At 46.1% G+C, this 27704-nt stretch overlaps 1 protein-coding gene across 7 annotated transcripts in view; it reads left to right on the top strand.

Moving 5' to 3' along the window:
* hgs (hepatocyte growth factor-regulated tyrosine kinase substrate) overlaps positions 1–27704 on the top strand; it is a 62485-nt gene that overhangs the window by 5977 nt on the left and 28804 nt on the right. For 4 of the 7 annotated variants that reach the window (XM_059948358.1, XM_059948357.1, XM_059948362.1 and 1 more), the window contains exons 2-11: positions 1370–1454; positions 3050–3125; positions 6394–6486; positions 9347–9470; positions 17295–17347; positions 18602–18691; positions 19752–19876; positions 21678–21704; positions 24770–24854; positions 26559–26657. In XM_059948358.1, coding sequence (XP_059804341.1) covers positions 1370–1454; positions 3050–3125; positions 6394–6486; positions 9347–9470; positions 17295–17347; positions 18602–18691; positions 19752–19876; positions 21678–21704; positions 24770–24854; positions 26559–26657 — 857 coding nt within the window. The remainder of the gene's footprint in view (positions 1–1369; positions 1455–3049; positions 3126–6393; positions 6487–9346; positions 9471–17294; positions 17348–18601; positions 18692–19751; positions 19877–21677; positions 21705–24769; positions 24855–26558; positions 26658–27704) is intronic. The other 3 variants (XM_059948364.1, XM_059948363.1, XM_059948359.1) reach the window with 1 other exon arrangement.

Here is a 27704-nt window from a genome sequence, read left to right as displayed (position 1 = left end):
GGACAGGAGACTTGCTGAACATATTCTCATTAGCATCAGTCATCATTGTGTGGCTGATAGACACTACACTGTGCTTAGAGCAAACAGTTGTAAATAACGTCAATTGAGTGTGTTTGTGTTCAAAAAGCAGTGATTTTTGTCACTTATAGTTAATGACAAACGAACTGTTTTGCTCACTGCAGTTTCAAGCATTCAGGCTTGGAAATTACAGAAATGGCTGAGCGTGAAAATGAAATGACTTCACTACTTCAGGTACAAAGAATTTAAAGATATTGGCAGTCACCTCGAATGTAACAATGAAAATGAAGATGTGGAGGATGCAGTCGACAAAAGCATTGTATGAAGGCAGTCCATTGTCTGCACTAGCTGTGTTGATTTTATCCACTCACAGTCAGTCAGAAGAACACGGCAGCAAACGCTGGATGAATTCCTCTGATCATGATTAGGCACTAATATAGTTTTATAGTCCTGTAGTACTAGTGAGAGTGGTTTTATTTGTTCTGTACTTCATTTAAATACATTATTTGTTTCTCAATTTAATGGTGTGTTTTTTTTATTTTTATGAAACTTTGGCTAATTGGGGCAGACCCTTAATTGGGCCAAAATGCACGAGTCCCAATGTATCCCAATTATCTGGAATCCACTGAATATGGATCAGTTCCAAATCTGCTTTCATTGACCCTGGCCTGGAGTAGTTTCCTTTCTGAGGGACCTTAATCTTCTTTTGGTGAGGATGTTAGTGTACCAATACCATTTCCTCTTTTCATGTACTGCTCACTCAGTACACCAGAGTACACCAAGTGTATACCAAGTCATGAATTAGAGTCGTATATTTATTTCTATCATCCTCTGTCTGGATCAATAATAAAGCAACCCTGTAACAGAATGTACATTACAAACTGTCACCAATGGGCATTCTGTAATGTGGCTCAGATGCCTGTAAATGGATTCCATAAGCATTGACTTAACCTGACCCTGTTGTTTCATTAAGTAGCTTGTATATTATCTTGGCAGGCAAAAGAACCAATTCTCTTCCGTACTTGATGAAGGAATTAGTGTCAGTATTCTCACATGACATCTTTTGATAATATTCTGGCCCTCCTCTGGAAGTATGAAATGAAGCATACTCCATTATCTGCTGAGATTTACTGGATTCTGAAAGCTCTGGCTTCCGAACCACTGTAAATTCATTCACCAAGGGTCATGAGAAAGGCAACAGAAGCCATTTGGCCCCCTGTGCCCGATTTGCCACTCGGTGGGCTGGTCTTAAGATTAGCTTTATTTGTCACCTGTACATTGAAGCATTGAAAATGTGTCATTTCCATTAACAACCACCACTGTGTCTTTCATCCTTTCTTCCCTTAAACAGACAAAGCAACGAGCCAGTTACTTTTAGAAACCGACTGGGAGTCTATACTACAGATCTGCGACCTGATTCGGCAAGGAGATGCTCAGTAAGTGTCTGTATCTTCTGTCTTTTTCCTCCCTGAAAGAAGTTTGCATTTTGCCTCTGATTACCATGTCGTTACATGGTTAATAGTCTACCGAGATTAATACTGGTGAATTGGTTCTCCCATGTGTGTCCCCCACGTCACCTGGGGAGAATTGGAAAACCTACCAATGTGAGCAGATGTTGAGATCAAATTGAGCTGTAGCTCGCATTTGGCATTTCCCTCACTGTGGGGAATTGATTCAAAGTATGTACACAGTAAACAACCCTGGGATTTGTCTTCCCCACAGAAGAAAACCATGGAAGCTGTTCTAAGAATAAGCATCAAGCCACTCCCCACATGCAAAAAAAACTAATCGTGCAAATGGCAACAAAAATTATTGAGCAAGAAACACAAATGGAAAGCGTTCAGGCGTGCTCAGTTTTTTATCAGCAACTGCCCCCGATCAAAATCACCCAAAGTAGCAACAGATAAAGGAGAGACCAGAATCCAGAGATACATCATAACGTGAACAGTGGAGACCGATTCACAAACCACGTCTAGTAATCCTTTCCCAAGACCCAGAAATAAAGCACCATCCTCCCAACAGCATTGCAAGGGGGGTGAGAGACCATCACACACAGAGACCTTCCTCTGGCAGCAGTGAGCAAGAGGCTGCTAGACTGTGCTGAATACCCATTCACCTTCTGCACTCGCCTCGATGGTTTCAGTCTTCCTTGGCGCCTTAAATGGCGAGAAATGGAGTCAATCGGGGGCTCACACCCCGTCTCTAGGCTCCATGGCTTCAAGGCCAGGTGCTTTGCTAAAAACGCCCTCAGAGACTGCTAGCACAGTTCCAGATCATTTAATCGGCCCAAGAAACACACCACTCAAATGCCGATCCCAAGCTCGAACAGTAGCAGAAACACATTTGAACAAAAAAGAAGTGAAAGAAGTAGTTTTGAGATCCGGCAAACAGATGTCGCCCTTGGTCATGTTGTTCGCAGGCGCCATCTTCTTCCAGATTGTATTATGATTTTTAAAAAAGATTAGAAACGATTAGCTTGATTTTCACACCTCCAGTGAAATGTGTCATTTTGCGTGGAGAATGTGCTGGAGCAGTTACCACACTTGCAGAGCCATCGTAGTACAAACCCGGCTCAGTAACCCTAACCCCTACACCTGTGGAATGTGGGAGCTGACTTGCAGTTTCTCTGAGGTCTGGCCATTTGAGTTGTTGAGCAAGGAATTGAGGTTGAGAGTTCAGCTCAAATAGACTTGCTTTACAAAAAATGCCAGTGGGTCCGTTTTTTTGTGAACTCAGAGTGAGTGTTGCTAGTTAGCTCACCAGGGATGTGAACTTCTCATTGAGTCATTGGGTAGAAGCAAGGAGAGGCCACGTTTCTCCCAGAGGCTGTGAAGCAAGAACAGTCCAAGTTGCTCCCGGGTTCTTTATTAGTGAGTTGGGGGTGGGTCACTGTCTTCACTCCCCGGAGACCTCTATGAAAATGCAAGAATTCCTCTGCTACAGTTTCCGGAGATGGGTGTGGGCATCCTGAACTTGCCCTAATTCAACTTGTGACTTAATTTTAATGACAGGTTTTGTTGTATTTACACAGGGCAAAATACGCAGTCAGCGCCATTAAGAAGAAGCTGAATGATAAAAACCCGCACGTGGTCCTGTACACACTGGAGGTAAGCTTCCCTTTCTCAGCTCTGACCAAACTGTGTGACAAAGTCCAGCAGAGGGGGTTGGAGTTGAGTTGTTCTGCTGACGGAATCTCAGAACCTTTGGAACGCAATGGCTGGAGTGAGACCTGAGATACGTTGAGTTGGCGTATTGGTTCATGGCTGTGCTAGAACAGGCTCAGCTATGATGGGAACACACACAAAATGCTGGTGGAACGCAGCAGGCCAGGCAGCATCGATAGGGAGAAGTGCTGTCGACGTTTCGGACCGAGGCCCTTTGTCAGGTCTGTCCTGACAAAGGGTCTCGGCCCAAAACATTGTCTCTTTATTCCTCTGCCTGGCCTGCTGAGTTCCTCCAGCATTTTGTACGTGTTGCTCTGTGTTTCCAGCATCCGCAGAGTCACTTGTGTTTATAATTAAATTAGTAATGAAAAGCCCAACTGAATTCACCCCTTCTACCTACACAGTGTCTATATTCTTCCATGTATGGTGGGGCAGAGATGCAATACGTCTCTACCAGAGGAGGTGTAAGGTGCTCCTTCCCTCCGTTACCCCGGGCGAGGTGCAGCACCTGCTTAACCCCTGCCCCCCACCCCCTGGCTGATCAGGGTCACGTGAAGCCATGGGATCAGGTGGTGGACGGTCGTATGAGCAGCCGGTGCATATCATAAGTCCTGGTTATGTGACCACTGACGCCAGGCAGACAGTCTCTGATGAGCATCGACAATGGCTGGGGTCAGCTATTTTGTAAAGACACTGCCCAGAAGAGGACAACAGCAAACCGCTTACATAGAAAAATTTACTAAGAGCAATTCTGGTCATGGATAAGCCATGATCACCACCTCATAACGCCATGGCACATAACATCCTTCCTTTCCTGTCGATGAGCCCTACCTAGAGTTCTATAAAGCTGCAACACATCTCCCCGATTCTCGAAACTCAATTCCTCAGCTAATAGAAGCAAAGGTACGATAACAGCAGGTCAAGCAGCATCTCAAGTTAAAGTTCCTTTGTGAGAACTGGGAAGGAGAGTAAACAAGTTGGTGTCAAGCTGCAGGGAGGCAGGGTTTCAAAGATACATTTAATGTCAGAGAAATGTATGCAATGTACATCCTGAAATGCTTTTTCTTCACAAACATCCACGAAAAGAGAGGAGTGCTCCAAAAAATGAATGACGGTTAAATGTTAAAACCCCAAAGTCTCACACGTAAGCGGCAGCAAGCAACAATCCCCCCTCCCCCCTGCCCCCACCGGCAAAACAAAGCATCAGCACCCACCACCGAGTGCTGAAGCATGCAGCAAAAGCAACAGCAACGACTTGCGGCACTCCAGACTGTGCATTCACCCAGGCTCAACGTACCACAGGCTCTCTCTCGCTCTCTCCCTCCAAGGTGTCTCCACTTCACAGGGAGAGGGGAGACGTAACAAACAACTCGCTGGTTTACGGTGTTCAAGGTGGATAGGGCAAAGTGAGTCTTGTTGATGAGGTGAGGTCAGGGTTGCCGAGGGGATAAACTGTAAGTTGGTGGCTGCTAAATGGTGTTGGATCCTGGTGTTTCTGTGACTTAAAAGTCCTTTGGAAGTCAGGAATGAGACATGAAACCGGTTGCTTTTGACCATTTTATAAAATTTTACAAGAGATAAAATAACAAAGAGCCACGAGAACAAAGAAAGGATGAAGGCAAAAGCAGTCGTGGTCGTCCCATGCTCAGTCTAGAGATAATCAACATCCAGTGATAACAATTTACCTACAGAATAGTGTGACTTCTGCTGCAGAAAACTAAGAAGCTTCTAGAAAAATACTGAGGCAAATATACCATAATTGCTGGAAAATTCACCGAACAATTATGTGTATATAGTTGATTATATAAAAATACCAGCAAGCTTGGGAAACTTAAACTACTAGAAAAACTAACAGTTCTACAGCCAATCCAGCGATGGGGTCTGTAGGAAGTGGGAATGCTCAGAACAAAGTGAGGGCATTTAGGGAGTGAGAATGTAGATAAAGGAATGTACGGTAAGAGTTGTGAAATGCACGACTGCAGGATCTGCCCAGCAGATTACACAAAACTGAGCCCTGTCCATTTTGAAATGGGCAAAGACACGTGTCTGAAGTTGTAGAATTCAGTAGAGGATCAGAAAACCTGCAACATGTCCTTCAAGCTTCTGTTGGGCCTTGTTGGAGCAGAACAGAAGGACGCAGGCAATTCTATCCCTGCTCTGTCTGGAAGGAGAAGCAATGAAAAAGGTACGAGGGCTGTCCTAACTTGCTGGAAAGTCTAAAACCACGGAGTGTAGTGGAGGATCAGGGTTGGCCTGTAGGGAAACTCATTCAGTTCAGTGGATAGAAAGCAATCGGCTGTGAGGGCAGCAGATGATCGATCATCGAGTATCAGCAAAGCTGAGGTACAGTGGTAGAACAGAAGAATGTAGATCCATAATTCCTTGAAAGTGATGTCACAGGTGGGGTCGCAACGAGAGCTTCTGGCACATTGGCCTTGGTAAATCAAGGTATTGAGAATGGGAGTTGGGGTGTTATCTTGAAGTTGTATGAGATGTTGGTGACACCTAACTTGGAGTATTGTGTGCGGTTCTGGTCATCTACCGACAGGAAAGATTGAAATAGTACAGAGGACCTTTACAAGGATGTTGCTGGATCTTGAATACGAGTCATAGGGAGAGGTTGAACAGGTCTGGAGTTTATGCCCTGGAGCATAGGAGAATGAGGGGAGACTTGCTAGAGGTATACACAATTAAGAAGGGTATAGAGAGGGTAAATGCAAACAGGTTTTTTCCAGTAAGGTTGGATGAAACGAACTGGAGGTCACAGGTTAAAGGTGAAAAGTTTAAGGGCAACCTGAGGAGGAACTTTTTCACTCAGAGGGTGGTTTGAGTGTGGAACAAGCTGCCTGGGATGCAGGTTCAAATGCAACTTTTAATGGAAGTTTGGATAAGTACGTGGATGGGAGAGGTATGGAGGGATGATCCAGGTGCGGATCGATGGGAACAGGCAGAATATCAGTTCATCAGAGACTCGATGGACTAAGGACCTGTTTCTGTGCTGTAATGCTACTCAACTCTGATAGTTGGGGAATATGGCGGGGGGGATCAATAGCAGAACAAGCTTGGAAAGACACAGTCCTTGTGTTTATGTATGTACTGTATGTGAAAACCAGAAATATGTAACTGATTATTGGGTGGCTTTGCCTGGATTAAGCAATGCAGTAGTTTCTTTCCAGATCTCCAGAATTCCTCTGACTTGCCTCTCCTTCAGGTTCTGGAATCCGTGGTGAAGAACTGCGGCCAAACTGTCCACGATGAGGTGGCGAATAAGCAAACCATGGAGGACCTCAAAGAGCTGTTTAAGGTAATTTGTACGGCAATTCATCAGAAAGGACTTGCATTTTAAAAGATTAGCTTTGTGGGAGCAATCTTTTTCCATCGATGACCAATGCAGTCTGAGCACATGCTGGGGGCAGCCCGCAAGTGTTCGCACATTTCCGGCACCAACATAACACGCTCACAACTCTCTGACTCTAACCCGTACTTCTTTGGAATGTGGGATGAGACCGGAGCACTCGGTAAACCCAATGAGGAGAACGTATAAGCTCCTTACAGACAGTAATGGGAGTTGAAGCTCAATCGCTAGCATTGTAATAATGTTACTCGAACAGTTTGGCTTCTGTAATACACTCAGTTGCCACCTGTATCTCCATACCTAATGAAGTGGCCACTTGAGTGTGTGTTCATGGTCTTTTGCTGCTGTAGCCCGCCTGCATCAAGGTTCGACATGTGTGTTCAGAGATACTCCTCTGCACGCCACTGTTGCAACTCGTGGTTATTTGAATTACCGTCAATTTCCTGTCAGAATGAACCAGTCTGGCCGTTCTCCGACTTCTCTCGCTAGCAGGGTGTTTTCGCACACTGTACTGCCGCTCACTGGATATTTTTCACCATTCTCTGTTAACTCTAGAGACTGCTGTGCTTGAAAATCCCGGGAGATCAGCAGTTCCTGAGATACTCACACCACCCCATCTGGCACCAACAGTTGAACCCCCTGACCATGTCTGCATGCTATTATGCTTTGAGTTGCTGCTACATGATTGGTTGATTAATGAGCACGGGTACCTAATAAAGTGGCCACTTCGCAGCAGTACTGTACTGTCAGGCTGCGGCAGCCAATTTGCACTCAGTACAAACTCTGAGTTCATGACGATCATCTGATGCTGCTTAAAACAGAAATGTTGCCCAGGAGGCTGCAGAGAAATCCCCTTCCCTTGGGGAAAACATTACATGGATCTGAGAGACAAGTCTCTCAATCCTGAAGCAATCACTGTTCCCATACTGCTGGGCTTTTCTCTTCAGAGCAAAGGAGGATGAGAGATGATAAGAGGCTTAGATAGAGTGGACAGCCAGAGCCTTTTTCCCCAAAGTGTGATGGCTAGGGCCATAATTTTAAGGTGATTAGAGGAAAGTATAAAGGGGATGTCAAAGGTGTGTTTTTCTTTTACAGAGGGTGGTGGGTGCATGGAATACCCTGCCGGGGTGGTGGTAGAGGCAGATCCATTAAGGACATGTAAGAGTCCTTAGGGACATAGATGATAGAAAAAGGGAGCACTATGTGGGAGGAAATGGTTAAGTTGATCTTGGAGTAGATTATGGGTTGGCACAACTTTGTGGGCCAAAGGGCCTGTATTGTATTGTACTGTAATGTTCTGTGTAAAATTTAGGATTGAATAAAATCTTTTTGATGTCCATATTCCCTTGGGTGCAGTCATGCCATCTCTCAGGTGGTGTAATCCAAACAAGACTAGTTGCTGACCGTCTTATTAGTGAATGAGGTTCTTCCTTTTGCGTGTTTGGATCCCAGTTGGATAAACCACAAAGTCAGGCTGTTGGAAATTCCTATATGCGTAAAAACCAGTCTCATTTAGAAATAGGTTATAGTTTGAGATTAAACAAATTCACGTTTACATTCTGCTCTTCAGTAATTTAAGTCGGCTTGAAACTCTGCCTTTAGCTCTTAGTGGTTTTTGTACAGATTTCATTTCCGGATGATCTAATTGTCTTGTGATGATAAAGCTCCTCCCCATTGCATTGAGATGATGTGATTGGGCCAGAATATGTTGGTGCTGATCATGTACTGTTCCTACACAGGTCACGGTAATCTAATGAATTCGGCTTCTGGAACTGCGTGTGATTTTATTTTCTCTTTTTAAGTGCTTACATAATCCTGCTCTTTCATAAATATCTTTTGTTTACTTGTTGCCTGAAACCAAATCTGAGCAATGATGCCAAGAGTTCATGGAAAGCGGCCAAAACATTTGTTCTATCTTGACGTTGGTTAATTGTTAAATCTCTTTTTTTTCCCTCTACCTTCACATGTCCATTACCAAATCTGTTCCCCTGTGCATCCTGTCCACTTCTCCTGTAGAATGGTTTTTATTCTTGATCAGTTTTATGCTTTAACTCCTGATGTGCCTAAACTAAGAGAATACCAAAACCCCCTAAACTGCTTGCCTTTCAGTGTAATTTTGTGCTGGCTCCTGTATTAATGTCGGGACATATCCACTGGGGACCAGCTTATTGATCAGATCTTTATAGCATTAACTTATTTAGGGACACAGTGCAGTGACAAGCCCTTCCAGCCCAACGAGGCCACACCACCTGGTCACACCCGTGTGACCAAGTACCCTCCTAATCCACGTTAGGGATGTGAGAGGAAACCACGGCATCCAGAGGATCATCGGGTCACAGAGAGAACGTACAAACTCCTTACACACAGCAGCAGAATTGAACCCAGGTCGCTGGTGCTGTAGTAGTGTTATACTAACCGCTACACCTCCTCACTGCCCATGTTGTTTAACTCATTTTAACTTGATCAAAACAGTTGTCCTTCTTAATTTTAAGGATCATTTCCATAGTATGACTGAGAAATCCTTCCCGTAAAATTTATTGTCCATTCCAGTGAGTCAGAATCATCTTTAGTAAATGTATTCTGACAGACCAACTGTTAGAGTGACGTGCTCCACTTAACAATTCTCCTCCTTAACGCAGTTGTCTTAGTTTCCGTGCTTGAGTTGCCTTTAGGCTAATCAGTGACATTACTGAATGGTGCACACAGTAGTCTTTTGCAGTCCCTGAGGCAGTCAGTGAATTCTCGCTGCTATCCCTTACTGAGTCATCTGCTGGAGTTTTGTGAGCTGATGTGTCGCTGTGCTTTGCAGAAACAGACGGAGACCAATGTTCGGAACAAGATCTTGCAGCTGATCCAGGCCTGGGCACAAGCCTTTCGCAATGAGCCCAAGTATAAGGTGGTGCAGGACACCTACCAGATCATGAAGGTAGAAGGTAAGATCTTCTCGGTGGCTGTGGGTGTAACTGGTTCAATTGTCTCTCTGTTCCATTCCCCTGTATATGGCGTGCAGTTCCTTCCATGGCTCCAGCCTGCGAGTCCATCCCTCCGTTGTTCCCTCTGAGTGGTGGTGGTGTGGATCTGAGTGAAATCCAGCCTGAGGGCCCTCTGGCATGTTGTTGGCTTTGCCAATCAGAATCAGGTTTAATATCACTGGTGCACGTTGTGATATTTGTTGTTTTGCAACAGCAGTACATTGCAAAATGTAAAGTGCACTGTGAGTTACAGTAAAAGTTTTTCACCCTGATTGTCTGCTCTTTCATCATTTCCCTTTGCATCCCCTCAAGCCCCCATTTTTGTAAAAGCACCTCGGTTAACGCCGGCCCTCAGCGTCTGCTGCACCTTCGTGTATCACTGTTCCTGATTGCTCTTTGGAAGCTGTTTCTGAGTCTTGTCCGCTCTTGTGCTGGGGGGGGGGTTTGATGGCAGCTGCCTCCTGAGGTGAGTATCGATTGAACAGACGGCTCATTGCAGTCACGAGGTTCTGCAGATGCTGGAACCACAGAGGAAGTCAGGCAGCACCAGTGGAGGGGAATAAACAGTCAACGTTGGGTCCTGATGATTGATTTCGGACTGAAACACCTACTCAGATGTTGCCTGACCTGCTGAGTACCTCCAGCATTTTGTGTGTTGTTGTTGTGTTGGCTCCATGCTGTAAAGTTGGTGTGCGCGCGTGTCTGGTATAGCCCCTGCAATTATTACAACTATATACGGTATTTAGACGATTGACTCCCCCCGCCCGCTCCCGCAAATGCACCAGTGACTACTGATATGTCTGCTTTGCTTTGTGTAAAGTATCTAATGTGGCGACCCACTTCTTAGCACACTCGAACCGGCTCACAAATAGCCAGCGCGCCAGCATAAAGGCCAGTCCCAAAAAGGCGCCAGGTCTGCTTCACCAACAAAGGGAAAAGCTCGCGTGGGACTGTGAATACGTGCCCCATACAGCATCCGCGCCCGGGAAGGGCGGGATTAGGGAGGCTTTAAAGCGAGGCCGCGAAGTTCGAATAAAATCTTCTTTAACTGCAGTTTACCGACTCCATGTTGTTATTTTAGCGCTGCGTGTAGCACACTGCTACAATTGGTGACCCCGATAGCCCAAACGATATTTGGGCCGAAGATGAACGACGCTGCATCTGTTCATGCAGTTTCGTTGAAACTGCCAAGCTTCTGGACGCTGCGACCTCACCTATGGTTCCAGCAAGCAGAAGCCCAATTCCATGTTTGGCAGGTAACCTCAGAGGACACACGTTACTACTACGTGATGAGCTCCCTCAACCAGGAGACAGCCGCTCAGGTTGAGGAGTTCATACAGTCACCCCCAGAGGACGGCAAATACACAGAATTCAAAGCCCTGCTCATAAGGACTTTCGGACTCTCACGGCGCGAATGGGCTGCCCGTTTACTGCACCTGGATAGTTTGGGGGACAGACCACCATTGGCTTTAATGAATGAGATGTTGTCTCTGGCTGGCGGACACAAGCCCTGCCTCATGTTTGAGCAGGCATTCCTGGAGCAGCTGCCCGAGGACATACGCCTGCTGCTGTCCGACGCGGATTTCAGCGACCCCCGGAAGGTGGCAGCCTGGGCAGACTTGCTGTGGAACGCCAAGAATCTGTCCGTCACACAGATCACCAGGCCACGCTCCCAGCAGCAAACCAGACCCGGCCCAGCCACAGAGCCCGCTAACCCCAGAGGCAGGGGTGGGGAGCCCAATGAACAATGGTGCTTCTACCACCAGCGGTGGGGCGCAGGAGCCCACCGCTGTCACCCGCCCTGCAAGTTCCCGGGAAATGCCAGGGCCAGCTGCCGCTGATGGCTACGGCGGCTGGCCATCGGGATAGCCTCCTGTATTTGTGGGACAAGTGGTCAGGATGCCGTTTTTTGGTCAACACCGGTGCTGAGATCAGCATCTTTCCTCCGACGAGTTACGACACCCGCAACAGGGCATCAGGTCCCCCCCGAGGGCCGTGAACGGCAGCATGGTAAGGACCTACGGCACCCGTACACTGCAGCTACAGTTCGGCTCCAGCAGGTTCACGTGGGACTTCACACTGGCCGCCGTAGCCCAACCACTTCTGGGTGCAGATTTTTTGCGGGCTCACAGCCTACTGGTTGACCTGCCCAGGAAGAGACTGGTACACGCCGAGACCTTTCAGACGTTCTCCCTGGGTGCAGCCCAGTTGCCAGCCCCTCACCTCGACTCCATCATGCTGTCCGACAACGACTTCACCAGGGTCCTGGAGGATTTCCCATCGGTTCTGGCACCGCAGTTCATGGCAGCCATGCCCCGACACAGCGTACAGCACCACATCCTGACCCAGGGACCACCCCTCCACGCCCGTGCTCGAAGGCTTCCCCCGGACAAGCTCCGACTGGCGAAGGAGGAGTTCCAGAGGATGGAGGAATTGGGGATCATCCGGCGGTCCGACAGCCCATTGGCCTCCCCCCTGAACATGGTGCCTAAAGTGACAGGGGGCTGGAGACCGTGCGGCGACTACCGCAGGCTGAACGAGGCTACAACACCGGACCGCTACCCTGTGCCGCACATTCAGGATTTTGCAGCAAACTTGCACGACGCACGGATCTTCTCCAAGGTAGACCTCGTCCGGGGATACCATCAAATCCCGATGCATCCGGACGACGTCCCCAAAACGGCTCTCATCACCCCGTTCGGCCTTTTCGAGTTCCTCCACATGCCGTTCGGCCTGAAGAATGCCGCACAGACGTTCCAGCGGTTAATGGACGCGGTGGGACGCGACCTGGACTTCGCTTTCATCTATTTGGATGACATCCTCATAGCAAGCAGCAGTAGTCAGGAGCATCTGTCCCACCTCTGTCAACTCTACGCCCGACTGAGTGAATACGGTCTAACAATCAACCCGGCCAAATGCCAGTTCGGGCTCGACACCATCGACTTCCTGGGCCACAGGATTACTAAAGACGGGGCAACCCCTCTGCCCGCTAAGGTAGATGCAGTCCGCCATTTTCCCCGACCCACCACAATCAAAGGCCTTCAGGAATTCGTAGGTATGGTCAATTTCTACCGCCGCTTCCTCCCTTCAGCTGCCCAAATCATGCGCCCCCTGTTCGACCTGATGTCGGGTCCGAGCAAGGACGTTACCTGGGCCGCTTTCATTAAAACGAAAGAAGCCTTGGCGAACGCCGCGATGCTAGTGCACCCCAGAATGGACATCCCTACCGCCCTCACAGTGGACGCATCTAACATGGCAGTCGGTGGAGTGCTGGAGCAGCTCATCGCAGGTCGCTGGCAACCCCTGGCGTTTTTCAGCAAATGCCTGCGACCACCTGAGCTCAAATACAGTGCTTTCGACCGGGAACTGTTGGCGCTCTACCTGGCAATCCGGCATTTCAGGTACTTCCTAGAAGGTCGGCCCTTCACCGTGTTCACGGACCAGAAGCCGCTTACCTTTATGTTCACGAAGGTGTCCGACCCCTGGTTGTCCCGCCAGCAGTGCCATCTGTCCTACATCTCTGAATACACGACGGATGTCCGGCACATCTCAGGTAAGGACAATGTCATGGCGGACGCACTCTCTCGCCCTAACTTTCTTGCCCTTTCCCAAGGGGTAGACTTTGAGGCGCTGGCAGAGGCGCACCAGGCAGACGAGGAGATCCCTAGATACAGAACCGCAGTCTCCGGTTTGCAGCTCCAGGACCTCCCTGTCGGCCCAGGTGAGAGGACCCAACTCTGACGTCACCACCAGCCAACCCCGCCCCGTCGTCCTGGCAGCCTGGCGGCGCCATGATTTCGACTCCATTCATAACTTAGTGCACCCCTCCATCAGGACAACCATCCGGATGGTCTCCAGCAGGTTCGTTTGGCACAGTCTCCGCAAGCAGGTCAGTGAATGGGCCAAAACGTGCATGCACTGCCAGATGGCTAAGGTGCAGCGGCACGCCAAAGCTCTGCCACAGCAGTTCCACCCCACCCATCGGCGTTTCGACCACATTCATGTGGATATCGTGGGCCCCCTGCCAGTGTCGCATGGAGCGCGGCACCTTCTCACTATCGTGGACCGGTTCACCAGATGGCCAGAGGCGATCCCGCTCACCGACAACATCTCAGAATCTTGCACCCAGGCACTGATCACCACCTGGGTGTCCTGCTTTGGTGTACCGGCCCACATTACCTCCGACAGAGGCGCCCAGTTCACCTCCAGCCTGTGGTCAGCTATGGCCAGCCTGTTGGGGACACAGCTGCACCACACCACTGCCTACCACCCACAGTCGAACAGCCTGGTGCAGCGTTTCCACCGTCACCTAAAGTCGGCTCTCATGGCCCGCCTCCAAGGAGCTAACTGGGTGGACGAGCTTCCCTGGGTCCTACTCGGCATCCGCACGGCGCCCAAAGACGATCTGCACACCTTGTCGGCCAAGTTGGTGTAGGGCGCAACCCTGGTCGTCCCCAGAGAGTTCATACCAGCCTCAAGGGGGCACGACAAAGAACCCGCAGCAGTCCTGGGCAGACTACGCGAGACGCTCGGCAACCTGGTCCCCGTACCCACTTCGCAGCATGGGCAGAACCCGACCTGTGTACCCAGAGACCTGCAGAACTGTAAGTTTGTGTTTGTACGAAGGGGCGGGCATCGGCCACCGCTGCAACGGCCCTATGAGGGGCCATTTATGGTGCTCATGAACAACGGGTCTACGTTCGTGCTGGACGTTGGGGGGAGAGAGGAGGTTTTCACGGTGGACCGACTCAAACCGGCCCATGTGGACGTGGCGCAACCGGTCGAGTTCCCGGCACCGCAGCGCAGGGTCCGGCCCAGACTGTGGACATTGGGGGGTGTATCACCGGTTCTGGTGGGGTGGGGGGGGTTATTTGACGACCCACTTCCTAGCGCACTCAAACCAGCTCACAAATAGCCAGTGTGCTGGCATAAAGGCCAGTCCCAAAAGGGCGCCAGGTCTGCTTCACCAACAAAGGGAAAAGCTCGCGCGGGACTATGAATACGTGCCCCCTACAGCATCCGCACCCAGGGAGGGCGGGATCAGGGAGGCTTTAAAGCGAGGCCACGAAGTTCGAATAAAATCTTCTTTAACTGCAGTTTACTGACTCCATGTTGTTATTTTAGCGCAGCATGTAGCACACCGCAACACTAATGTATTTAATGACTCATATTTATTTAATACTGATTGCATAATTAATATCAATTAAAATCACCCCAGCTGTGTGGCGACTGTATGAACTTTTGCTGCTGAACTGCAGCTGATTGAATTTTTTTCCTCTCTTGTGGCGGTTACCTGAATTGAACGCCAAGCCTTATTGTGGCTTGTGCTTCTGTATAATTTTATAAATTTGCTCTATATCGCTTTCAGTTCTGGTTGCCTCATTATAAGAAGGATGTGAAAGCTTTAGAGAGCGTGCAATTACTAGGATGCTGCCTGGATTAGAGAGCATGCCTTATGGGGGAAGGTTGAGCAGGCTACATTTTTTCTCTGTAGAGCGAAGGAGGATGAGAGGTGACTTTATAGAGGTGTATAAGATGAGGCATGGATTGAGTGGGCAGCCACAATGATTTTCCCAGGGTGAAAATGGCTAATACAAGGGGTGGGGTGTGTAGTTTTAATGTTAGGCAGTTGTCAGAGGTATGTTTTTTTTAACACAAGAGATTGGTGAGTGGGTGGTATGCCCTGTCTGGAGTGGGGGTAGAGAGACGTACTTTACAGCTTAAGAGACTCTACATAAGGACGTGGATGATTGAAAAATGGCAGGCTATGTCCAAGGACTGGAACAGAATTGTGGGCTGAAAGGTATGTACGGTGTTACAATATTATACGTTCACTGTCCTGTGTGTGTGCATGTGCATATCTGCCACCTGCATCTTTAATTTCTGAAACGATACGGTAATCTCAGAGCAATTGGTTTCCATCGGAAGGAAATGTCACAATGGCCAAGTGTATGTGTATGTGTGCCAGTAACGTTTGATTTACAAGAGGGAAATCTGCATAATTACCAACAACCCCTGTGAATGTCCAGTAACGATGCAGCAAAATTTCAATCAACATCTTGTTTGCGATCGTAAGCCTGTTTCAAAAAGTAGCTTGGTGTTGGTGTTGGAGCTGATGGGAAGCCTGTTTGAATGGAAAATCCTGCAAAAAGTAGTGGATACAGCCCAGTCCATCATGGGTAAAGCCCTTCCCACCGTTGAACACATCTACACTGAGTGTTGTCACAGGAAAGCAGCTTCCATCATTGGACACTCCCAACCCGGGACATGCTCTCTTCTCACTGCTGCCATCAGGAAGAAGGTAGAGGAGCCTCAGAACTCCCACTCGGCTCAGGAACAGTTATTACCCTTGAACCAGTGCGGATAACTTTACTCCCTCTATCACCGAACTATTCCCACAACCTATGGACTCTCTTTTAAGGACTCTTCATCTCATGTTCTTGATGTTTATTGCTTATTTATTTATTATTATATTTTTCTTTTGTGTTTGTACAATTTGTCTTTTGCACATTGGTGTTACAGGGATGTGGCAGGAAGAACAAACCCAAGTGCGGGACTCTGACACAGAGGCAGGATCAGGAGGCAGAATCTCCGTAGCGAGTGCAGAATCGAGACCAGGCTGAGTCAGGACTAGGGAGGCTTGATTCGCGAAGAGATACGGGGTTGGAGACTTGGAGCAAGGTTCCTCTCTTTCTGAGAGTCGACCAACAATTTGGCAAGGGCTGACCGGAGCTGTCGGGGTCTTAACCTCCGGTAGCTAATGGAAACCAGGTGCTGGTGATTGAGAGGAATTGGGAAAGATTGGGAATCAAGTGTGGGGATTAAGGACCAATTAGGGAGGAAAGGGAAAAGGTGGGAAATACCAGCCAGGACCATGACAGTTGGTTGGTTGTTCATTGATTCTATTGTATTTCTTGGATTTACTGAGTATGCCCACAAGAAAACAAATCTCAGGTTGTATGTGGTGACGTATATGGTATGTATGTTGAGAATAAATTTACTTTGAAGTTTGAACCTGGTTGACTGGCCGAATTTATGATAACTAAATAGCTTGATGGCTCCAGAAAAGTTCATATAACGATGCATCAAAATCCTTTCAATTGTCTGAACAGGTAGAGCAGGATGGTTAACTAAATACTAAGTTTGAGAACTCAACATATTTTTAAATCTTCTGGTCAAAGCTGAATTCTGTAAGGTCATTGAACTTCACTTAGTAAACCAAATACAGCTGGTGAAATCAATGCCTTCAATCTCTTGACGTAGAATATTGTTATCTAACAAAGAAATGGATTATACTAAGTGGTCCCTGTCCTTAACCCATACTTTTGATTATTAAAATCAAAGAAGAGCTTCATCCTCTCGAGGTCTGCAGAGAAGTTGTCTCTTCATTGTTGCATTTGCACCTGAGAAATCTCATAGTTTGCAGAGGGCAGTGAAGAAAGTGCAGCTCTCAGTTCTGGGCCCCACAGCCCAGAACATGCCCCTTTCTCATTGCTGCCATCAGGAAAGGAGGTATAGGAGCCCAAAGACACACAGTTACTGCTTTAGAAACAGCTTCTTCTGCACCACCATCAGATTTCTGAACGGACAAGGAACCCCTGAGCACTGTATCACCTCTCTTTTTGCACTTCTGATTTATTGTTTATTATTGTAATTTAGTGTTTTTATGTGATGCTCTGTACTGCTGCTGCTGCAAAACAAACACATTTTACAATGTACGTCAGTGATAATAAATCTGATTCTTATTCAATTTAAAATCTGATTTTGTTTTAATCCTCATTTCAGGCAATGTCTTCCCAGAGTTAAAAGAGAGTGATGCCATGTTTTTGTCCGAAAGGGTAAGGGACGTCAATCATTCATTTATTTAATGTTAATGTAGATTATATAATTTGTAATTTATAAGGTTTTTTTGGAATGTTGGATGTATCTAATGTTTTAAATGTGTTGCTCTTGGTGAATTCCATAAATTTTCATTGAGTCTTTATTCTGCTGATGTGAGAAATTCTGTGGCAGTGTTGGAGTGTGATTTGTGGAGGCTTTATTTCCCAATGAATACATCTCCCACATTTCATTCCGGTGCAGGGCAGTAAAATTCTCAAGTGTACCGTATGTGTGACATACGGCCAGTAGAGGAGCTGCCCCACAGTGCCAGGGATCCAGGTTCAGTCCTGACCTTGGGTGCTGTCTGTGTGGAGTCTTCTCTCCGAGTGGTGGGTTTCCTCCCACGTGCCAAAAACATGCTGGCTCGTACGCTAATTAAGCCACCATGTATGTAATTGTGTATGGGTGAGAGGAGAGTGGGAGGAGGTGCTGGAATCTGGCAGCTCTGGAGAAAATGGGAGAGAATTGAAAACTGGCATTAATGTGGGATTGGTGTATAATGGGATATTTGTTATCAGTGTAGACTCAAAGAACCTTCTCCTGTGCTCTATCAGAACCAGTTTATTATCACCGGCATGTCATGAAATTTGTTAACTTAGCAGCAGCAGTTCAATGCAATACATAATACAGAAGAAAAAAATTAAATCAATCAATCAAGTATATGTATATAGAATAGATTAAAAATCCTGCAAAATCAGAAATAATATAAAAAAAAGTGAGGTAGTGTTCAAGGGTTCAATGTCCATTCAAGAATTGAATGACAGAGGGGAAGAAATTGTTCTTGAATCACTGAGTGTGTGCCTTCAAGCTTCTGTACCTCCTCCCTGATGGTAACAGTGAGGAAAGGGCATGCCCTGGGTGCTGGAGGTCCTTAATAATGGACGCTGCCTTTCTGAGACACCGCTCCTTGAAGATGTCCTGGGTGCTTTGTAGGCTAGTGCCCAAGATGGAGCTGAGATGTGCTTTTTGCCATTACTTGCAATTGAAGTAAGAGTCATGGAAAACCATAGCACAGGAGCACTCCCTTTGGCCCTTGCCAAACTATGATTCTGCCTAGTCCCATTGACATACCCCTCCCATCCATCTAACTATCCAAGTTCCTCTTGAGTGTTGAAATCAAGCTTGCTTGCTTCCACCATTTCTGCTGGCTGCTCACCACCGGCTGAGTGCACAATATGGAAAGGGAACTCTGAAGCATGATTTTATTTCAGATTTGTTTTGTGACACCGCAGGCTCCGGACTGGGTAGATGCAGAGGAATGTCACCGGTGCAGAGTGCAGTTTGGAGTGGTCACAAGGAAGGTAAGTAGCTCCACAACGTCGCCTGTGGGTCAGGCAGTTCTCGTGTTGAATCTCATTGCGAAACAGTGCCACGGTGTTAGAGAAAGTAACGTACAAGCAAAGAGTTCATTGGCACCCTTTGTTACCTCGGGTGTTCGAAAGTCAGTGAAGCCATTACTCATGGCCATGTTTATTTTCAGAATATTTTTATTCTATTTCATTATTATTTTAATATTAATAAAATAATTTTAATTGTAAAATAATTTACTTTTTTAATATTTTTGAATTTGCCTTGGGTTCTGTGTTGGTCTGCCATGCATTGTAGGCATGCTGTATTGGCACTAAACTGTGTGGGCGACACTTGCGGGCTGCCCCCAGCGCACCCTCGTGTGTGTTGGTTGTTCAGGCAAACAGCCCATTTCACTATGTTTCGATGTACATATGATGTGATAAGTAAGTTTGAATCTTTGAATAAGCATTTGTATGAGACACCCTGGTTTCCTTGGCTGCGTAAGTCTAGGGAAGATGCACTCCAGTATTCCCACCCCAAACCCCTTTCATGTGGATGCAGTGTAATTCGCTACCCTGTTACAAATTAGTGCCACAAAATAACAGGCAGTACACCACGTGCGATTTAAAGATTATCTTGATGATTCTCAATTTGACTAAAGGGTTAGTAAAGAAAAGGGCCCATTTTAATGAAGTAGTCTAATGTGCACAAGTAGGAGCTCACAGTTTCTCCAAGTCACCGACCCTCCATCGATCTCATCCCAGGCTTTGTTAAATCAGGGTCCCACTCCAGGTCAAATCCTCTAACCTCTTCTCTCCTGTGTCTTTCCTGTTCACCGCCTCTCAAACAAAAGCCTAAAGCCCAATCTTAGTATCCCTCACCAGAGAAACCTGCCCTAAATTTGACCATCCTAAATGGATGCCACACATTTCTCCTCAAATCTTCAACAATAACCCAAACAAACTGAAAACAAGCTGCTCTTACAGAACTGCCAAAATGAAATACAGCAGAACAGTAAAACTATAATATTACATTCCTTAGTTCAACACTGTTATAAATTTTCCTTTCCAGCATCACTGTAGAGCATGCGGGCAGATCTTCTGTGGAAAGTGTTCCTCCAAGTCCTCCACCATCCCCAAATTTGGCATCGAGAAAGAAGTCCGTGTTTGTGAGCCATGCTTTGAGCAGCTGAACAAGTTAGTAATTTCTGGTCTTGATGCATGGGGACTTAATGGCCGGTTGATTTGAAGGTCAGTTTTCAGTAACGGCGTTTCATGTTTCCTGTGTACATAATGACTTCTCGGTCCGCAGGGCTGCCCAGTGTCCGGTTGGTGTTAAACAAAGGTAACATGTTCCCTCCTGGGAAATGAGGAGACAACTGCAGAAGTATTGGTATTGGTTAATTATTGTCACATGTACCAAGATACAGTGAAAAACTTATCTTACCTACTGTTCATACAGATCAGATCTTTACACAGTGCCCAGAGCTAAAACAAGGTAAAACACTGACAATGCAGAATGAAGTGTAAAAGCTACAGAGAGAGTGCAGGACAGGTGAACGATAAAGTGTAACATAACGAGGCTAAGAGAACACCTATGGTGTGAGGGATCTGTTCAAGTGTCGTTAACAGCAGGATAGAAGCTGTAAGCCTGGTACTACGTGTTTCCAGGCTTTTGTAGCTTCTACCCGATGGGAGAGGCGAGAAAAGAGAATGTCTAGGGTAGGATCCTTGATTATGAGTGTCTAGGGTAGGTAGGGGATTTGATTATGAATGTCTCGGGTAGAGGCTTTGATTATGAATGTCTAGGGTGGGTGTGGGCTTTGACTGTGAACATCTAGGGCATGTTGAGGCTTTGATTCTGCTGGCTACTGCAATTTATTGTGGATTTAGCCTAACTCTTGCTGAGCGTTATGGTAAAGAGTTGGCAAGTACCTCAAAACAGCCTGGGAAGACCCAGTCTTCCACCTGACACGATACTGTAGTTCTGCTTGTCCCGAGCTGTCTTAAGTTCACGATTTCCGTTTGTTGGGAACTTCTGCCATCAGGGATAGCCAGGCAACAGAATGCGGAAGAGACAATCCAGGCATGATCCTCTCTTGATTTTCTTCTTTCTGTGTTTGGGGCTTTTAGCCATCCCTGGCTCAATGCCATTTGGTGTGGAACACATAAAGACAAGTCCAGGAGACTTGTGCGGAGCAATAGTCACCATGGCAACATGCTGGTTGCCCGTGATTTGACCCATGGTTAGAAGGGGATGAGACAATAATAAATAAAGAATGAAAATGGTCAGGGCATAAAACCAATAATTACCTCCACACTTTGTTGTTTTTGGTTTCCAGATAGATTAAAATTAGTTTTTTTAAAAATCGCATCTTGTTCATTCTGAAGAGGAATATTTCCATTACATTGAAGAAAACACTAAAGGTTGAGATATCAAAATGGCTGGTACTAGTGGTAACTGTTGATGGAGAAAAAATGTGACCAGAATCTCTCATGGGCAAGCAATGTGTGAACAGGGAGTGTGATGATAAAGTCAGTTTCTTTCTTCAACCACGAGCAGGTGTGGAGATTTTAGGATCAGCACTTCTTTATTTAGCTTGGCTTGATTGGTGAACCTACAGTAAGTTGCAATATATTTAAATTGTGTATGGATCCAATGTTTATGAATTAACTCATTAATCTTATTCTTGCCATACAAATGCCGGTCCTTAATCGCCCATTTCTACACCAGTTACTTCACTTGGAGAGGATGTAATCAGTCAAATTACTTGCTAAATCCAATAGATTGAATGCTTTGGGGGAGAAATATTCCACTCTTTTGAAAACGTGACACATTTCAGGGTGTTCTGCTCCGTGAGATTGTAAATAAATGCCTCCTAAAAAGAAAACCCCAGTCCTTGCAGTGACTGTGTAATTCAGACTGGGGTGGTTCAGGTTGTTAAAGTTACGAATACAGTGTGTGAATCTCTGGTGACGTATAATTTTTTTTTCACAGAAAGGAAGACCTTGACAGCAGTAACATGTACGCCAAACTTTACTCTTATATTGAAATGGTAGATTACGGTTAATCCATTATTGCCACGTAACTTCACCTTTCTGTTAATTTAAAGTTAATGAAATTTAACCTTGTGCATTAAATACTGACAATCAGCGTACAGTTTTGAATGTTAAAGAGTCTGTAAAGATTTAGACCATAAGACACGGGGGAAAGTTTAGGCCATTTGGCCCATTGAGTTTCCTCCGCCATTCCATCATGGCTGTTTTGTTATCCCTCTCAATTCGTTCTCATGCCGCCATCCTTACTAATCAAGAACCTTTCAATCTCCACTTTAAATAGAAACAATGACTTGGCCTCCACAGCCAATGAATTCAACATTCCACAGATTCACCACCATCTGGCTAAAGAAATTCCTCCTCATCTCTGTTCTAAATGGACATCTTTCTATTCTGAGTCTCTGCTTTCTGTTCCTAGACTCCCCCACTATACGATAAACATCCTCTCCACGTCCACTTTATCTAGGCCTTGCAATATTCGATAGATTTCAATGAGGTGCCCCCCCCATTCTTCTAAACTCCAGTGAGTACAGGCCCAGAACCATCAAACACTCCTCATTTATTAGTCCTTTCATTCCTGTGATAATTCTCGTGAACCCTCCTCTGGAACCTCACCAATACCAGCACATCTGTTTCTAGATAAGTGCCCAAAACTGCTCACAATGCTCTGTGTGGTCTGACAAATGCCTTATAAAGCCTCATCATTACATCTTTGCTTTTATGTTCTCAACCTCTCAAAATGAATGCTAACATTTGCCTTCCTTACCACTGATCTTTAGGGAATCTTGCATGAGGACCCCCAAGTCCCTTTTCAACCCTGAGTTTTGAATTTTCTCCCCATTTAGAAAATAGTCTACACTTTATTCCTTCTACCAAAGTGCATGACCACGCCTCCCAAAACAATATTCCATCTGCCACTTCTTTGCCCATTCACCCAATCTAAGTCCTCCGGCAAACTCCCTGCTTTTTATCAACACTAAATGCCCTTCCACCTATCGTCATACCATCTACAGACTTGTCCACAAAGCCATCAATTCAGTCATCTAAATCATTGACATATAACGTGGAAAGAAGTGGACTCAACATCAGCCCCTGCGTAACACCACTAGTCACTGGCAGCCAACCTAAGGCGGCCCTCTTTACTCCCACTCTTTGCCTTCTGCCAGTCAGCCAGACTTCTATCTGTGCTAACCACAGTTTCACTCCATAGGCTGTCTCATATTACCTTTGCACATCCCCATTCTCTACAGCTATCTTTTGTACATATTCACAGTCGAATGCCAATGTTCTACCCATCCTAGTATCTTTCCTGCAACCTCATGCAGCACCTTGTCAACGGCCTTCTAAAAATCAAAGTAAATGACATTTACTGACTCTCCTTTGTCTATCCTGCCTGCTATTTCCTTGAAGAATCCCAACAGATTCATCAGGCAGTCAGGCAAGATGTCCCCTTAAGGAAGCCATTAATGCAGAAGAACAATTTATTGCAGTACGACTTGCCCGCTTGGATCAGAACCATGTGTTCTAATTTAATCTGTATTAGTTACAGCCGTAGATCCATCAGTGCCTGGCTCAACTTGTTGGAACGATTTGGGGTTGGGCCTGGCCAAGAGGATTATCTATTCTTGCCCTATGTGTCCTTTGATGTTCTTGATTGGTATCTGGTGATTACTGTTTAAAACAATGATTATTATGTATGTTTGTGTGTTTACTGCAATAAGACCATAAGACCCGAGAGCTGAATTAGGCCATTCGGCCCATCAAGCCTGCAATGGTCAGATTGACTGCGTTTGAGGTCAGGTTTGGATTGGATATGGTTGGTTTTATACCAGACCTGGCATTAGGACTGTGCTGATTACCAGTTTCACCCCTCTGGTAGGTGGAAGTTCAGCAGATTGTAAAATTGGAGACTGTATATTTAAATAAAATCCATTAAATTAAAATAGTTCAGCTGTATCCTGAAGTTGAACAGGTTCCATTTTCTGTTAATAAAGCACCCATTGAAATTGTCAAATACTCCACAAGCACTTTCTGGTGAGCTGTCCCAATGAGTCTGTTATAAGTGAGAGAGTTATTTTCAGTAGCCTTGTTTAAATTCTCCAGCACTTGGCTCGGTCCCCATTCAGGAATTGAATCCAAAAGGTGGATAACAGTGACGATTCTTCCCTCCCCAGCTTTGCCTGTGACACTTTACACGGCATCTGGCTCTGGCACCCTCCACTGGAGCACCGTGCCATAGTGTGACATTCTCATGCCCTTCAGTCTCAATTACTGATTCTAGATTCCTACATCAGTGAAGAGTGCAGTGGGACAAAATCCTGGACTGGTGTACGGCTGGCTTTTGGCAGCACTTCTCAAAGCTTTCACACATTCAACTTCTAGCCAGATTGCTTTGAACTGAGTGGTCCCTTTCAAACTGTCTGCCCTGTGCTACAGACAACGTTGACCCAGCGACGGCAGATAACACTGCAACACCTGGAACCTTCGGCCATTTGTATACAGCAAATCCCAAAACACTTACAAGCACCAGAAAAGCAGTTTGATCTACTGAGGCACAAAATAGGCATGTAAAGGTGCCAAATACAGCGATCTTAACCCAGCACCGCTCTTTGCTCTATGTTTCCGGTAGTTCATTATCTTAGTGAAAAGGGACTTTTGTTCAATTAAATGAACTGTGTCAAGATGCTTTGGGGTACCCCTAGGTAGCATAGTGGCTAGTGTAATGCTTCTTCAGAGCCAGTGGCCTGGGTTCAATTCCACCACTGTAAGAAGTTTGTATGTTCCTCCCGTGCTCGCGTAGGTTTCCTCCAGGTGCTCCAGTTCCCTCTCATACCCCAAATCGGTCACATGGGTGTAATTGGGCCACACGGGCTTATTGGTCCAGAAGGGTCTATAACCGGGCTAAATAAAATATAAAGATTCTCTGTCAGGGATGGCAGCCGTTATGGCTGCCTTGTACTCGTATTGAGAGGTTAGAGCGGTCGTTTCTTGCATGTCCTGTTGCTACACAGGCTGACTCTCCTCTCTCCCCAGGAAATCCGAGACCAAGCCCACAGCCACTGCACCGGTTGATCTACCGCCAGAGTACCTGACGAGTCCATTGTCCCAGCAGTCGCAGGTAAGCAGCACCCCTCTTGGACTCTTGGGATTTGTCCTCTCCCACACTTTCATAGTTTCAGTTCCTCCAATGAAAGTGATTACAAAATTTCACACCAGAGCCAGCTACTGCTACTAGTAAGATCTGTCAAGTATTGAGAAGGTAATCAATTCTATTTCTAAAGCTTAAAGGAGCTTTTTTTGTGGGTTCTATTGTGTTCCTTTGTTTTGTGGCTGCCTGCAAGAAGATGGAACTCCAGGTTGTACGTAGTGTACACACTTTGATAATAAATGCACTTTGAACTTCGGAAGCTGCATCTCTGTACTTGTGAGAGACCCAGTGGTTATTTCGGAACTGGTCAGAAACATTTCCTGGTTTTGGGTCACCTATCAAACAATGGAGAACGTTTTGGTACAGGACCTGGATAGCCAGTACCTGTTTCCCAGGGCACGAATAGCAAACACCAGAGGGCATACGTACAATGTTGAGGGAGGGAAGTTTAGGGGAGACAACAGGGGTAAGTTTTTTTTTTACACAGAGGGTTGTGGGTGCCTGGAATGACTTGCCAGGGATGGTGGTGGAGGCTAAACCATTAGGGGTATTTAAGAGCCTATTGGACAGGCACATGGATGAAAGAAAAATAGGTTACGGAGTAGTGTGGGTTTAGTAATTTTTTTTTAAGGAATATATGGGTTGGCACAACATTGAGGATCCAAAGGGCCTGTACTGTGCTGTAGTACTCTACTGTCTAGGACCTGTCCTTGGGTCCACAATATTGTGCTGAATTTTTAACCTACTCTGAGATCAGTTCAACTTCTCCATTGTTCTATCATCCATGTGTCTAAGAGTCTTTTCAATGTCCCACCACCCCTGCGGCACATTCCACACACCCCCCGCTCTCAGTATGGGGGCAAAGAAACTACCTCTGCCATTCCTCTAATACTTTCCTCCAAACACCTTAAAATTATGCCCGCTCGTATTAGCCACAGTATCAGTTTGAGGTAACTGGATGGAGGTGTACGGCTGGAGTGGATAACCAGCACCTTCTTCCTGGGGCAGAAATGGCTGATAGGATGGGGCATATTTTTAAGGTGACTGGAGGAATGTATGGGGGGATGTCAGAGTGGTGAGTCTGTGGAACGTACTGCCAGGGGTGGCATTAGAGGTAGATACATTAGGGACATTTAGGGACCCTTAGGTGGGCACATGGATAAAAGAAAAATAGAGGGCTGTGTGGGAGGGATGGGTATGATCGATTTTAGAGTAGGTTAAAGGGCTGGCACAACATAGTGGTCTGAGTGGCCTGCACTGTGCTGTTTTGTTCTATGTTCAGACCAGAATAAGGATGTGATTCCTGTTGAATCAAAGGAGTGACCCTTTCTGGTTATTTTTCCTTATGTTGCTGATATCACTAGCAGCAAGAAGACTGGAAGTGATGTCTTTTTTTGGAGCAAAAAATGCATTGTGGTGGGTACCATTTTTATATATAAAAATGGGTACAAATCAGGGAAAATGAATGACTGAAGGTGAGTTATCTTTTCCATTTACCCTTCCGGATAAGGAGGTATTGGGTACTGTGTTGAGGTGCAGTTTACTTGTAACTGGATCTGTGTGCTGGGATGAACGGAGGCTTCAAAACTGCCAAAGCAGTATTTACCACTTGTCCAAGCTCCCAAAGTCTGCCTTGTGATGACGGTGTCCCTCCTACCTGTGTCGTTACTTTAGCTACCTCCCAAGCGCGACGAAGCTGCCTTGCAGGAGGAGGAGGAACTTCAGCTTGCCATTGCTCTGTCACAATCTGAGGCGGAGGAGAAGGAGAGGATGGTGAGTGATACCACTTGAGAGCAGTTGATTTTATTTGTCTACACAAGCAGTATTTATTATACCATTATCTGTTCCATTGCACGTGAGAGTGCTTGTATGCCAATAGTCTTTATCAGGATCGACAGTGCCTAAAAAGTGAATATCTAAATTGCATATTAATGGCGGCTTGGTAGTGTAGTGTTACTGCTGTACCAGTGACCTGAAACACACTGTTGCTGTCTGTAAGGAGTTTGTACGTTCTCCCCGAGACCGCGTGGGATTCCTCCTGGTGCTCCGGTTTCCTCCCACAGTCCAAAGACGTAGCGATTAGGTCACGCGGGTGTGAGTGGGCAGCTCGGGCTTGTTGGGCCGGAAGGACTTGTTCTCAAAATAAACATTAAATAAATATAATTCAGCCTCTAATAACCTGACAGATTAACACAGACCACATTGTCACTCATAGGGTTAAGGTGTGATGCCATCTGTCTCTGGAAATAGATGGTTGTTAGGGAGTAGTTATAATTTTCATCTGTTGCCTTTGTCTCTTTCAGCCTTTGAGACAACGCCTTAATGTTCAGCTTAATACCCCAGTATTGCATTTGATGGTTTGCCAGGTGTATATGGTGGTTGTAACATTTTCCCTGATGTAAACACTCTTACTCAGAGGTAGTTGTCCAGCCATGTTTCGGTTCAGACCAAAGTATGAGCAGAAACTGACTCATGATCAGGGCGTTTCTGTTTATGATTTTTGCTACTTAAAATAATTCAAGCCCTTTAGGTGGCCTACCTCATCATGATTGCTGAGGTTCTAGTGAAGATCTTGACTCAATCTGAGTTAGGAACTGTTTCTTAAAACAAGAAAATATAAGATTATAAAGGTTTTATGATGATAGGGGACACAGTGTGGATAAGCAGAGCCTTTTTCCAGGGTGGATTTGGTTAAATCAAGGGCGCATCATTTTAAGGTGATTGGGAGGGGATGTCAGAGGTACGTTTTTTCTAACACACACAGGATGGATGCATGTGTTGCCAGGGGGTGCGGGGTGGAAATATAGACGTTTAAGAGAC

The sequence above is a fragment of the Hypanus sabinus genome, chromosome 23, assembly GCF_030144855.1.
Source record: "Hypanus sabinus isolate sHypSab1 chromosome 23, sHypSab1.hap1, whole genome shotgun sequence".
NCBI lineage: Eukaryota > Metazoa > Chordata > Chondrichthyes > Myliobatiformes > Dasyatidae > Hypanus > Hypanus sabinus.
The sequence above is the reverse complement of the archived record's forward strand: the minus strand, read 5'-3'. Positions and strand labels throughout refer to the sequence as shown.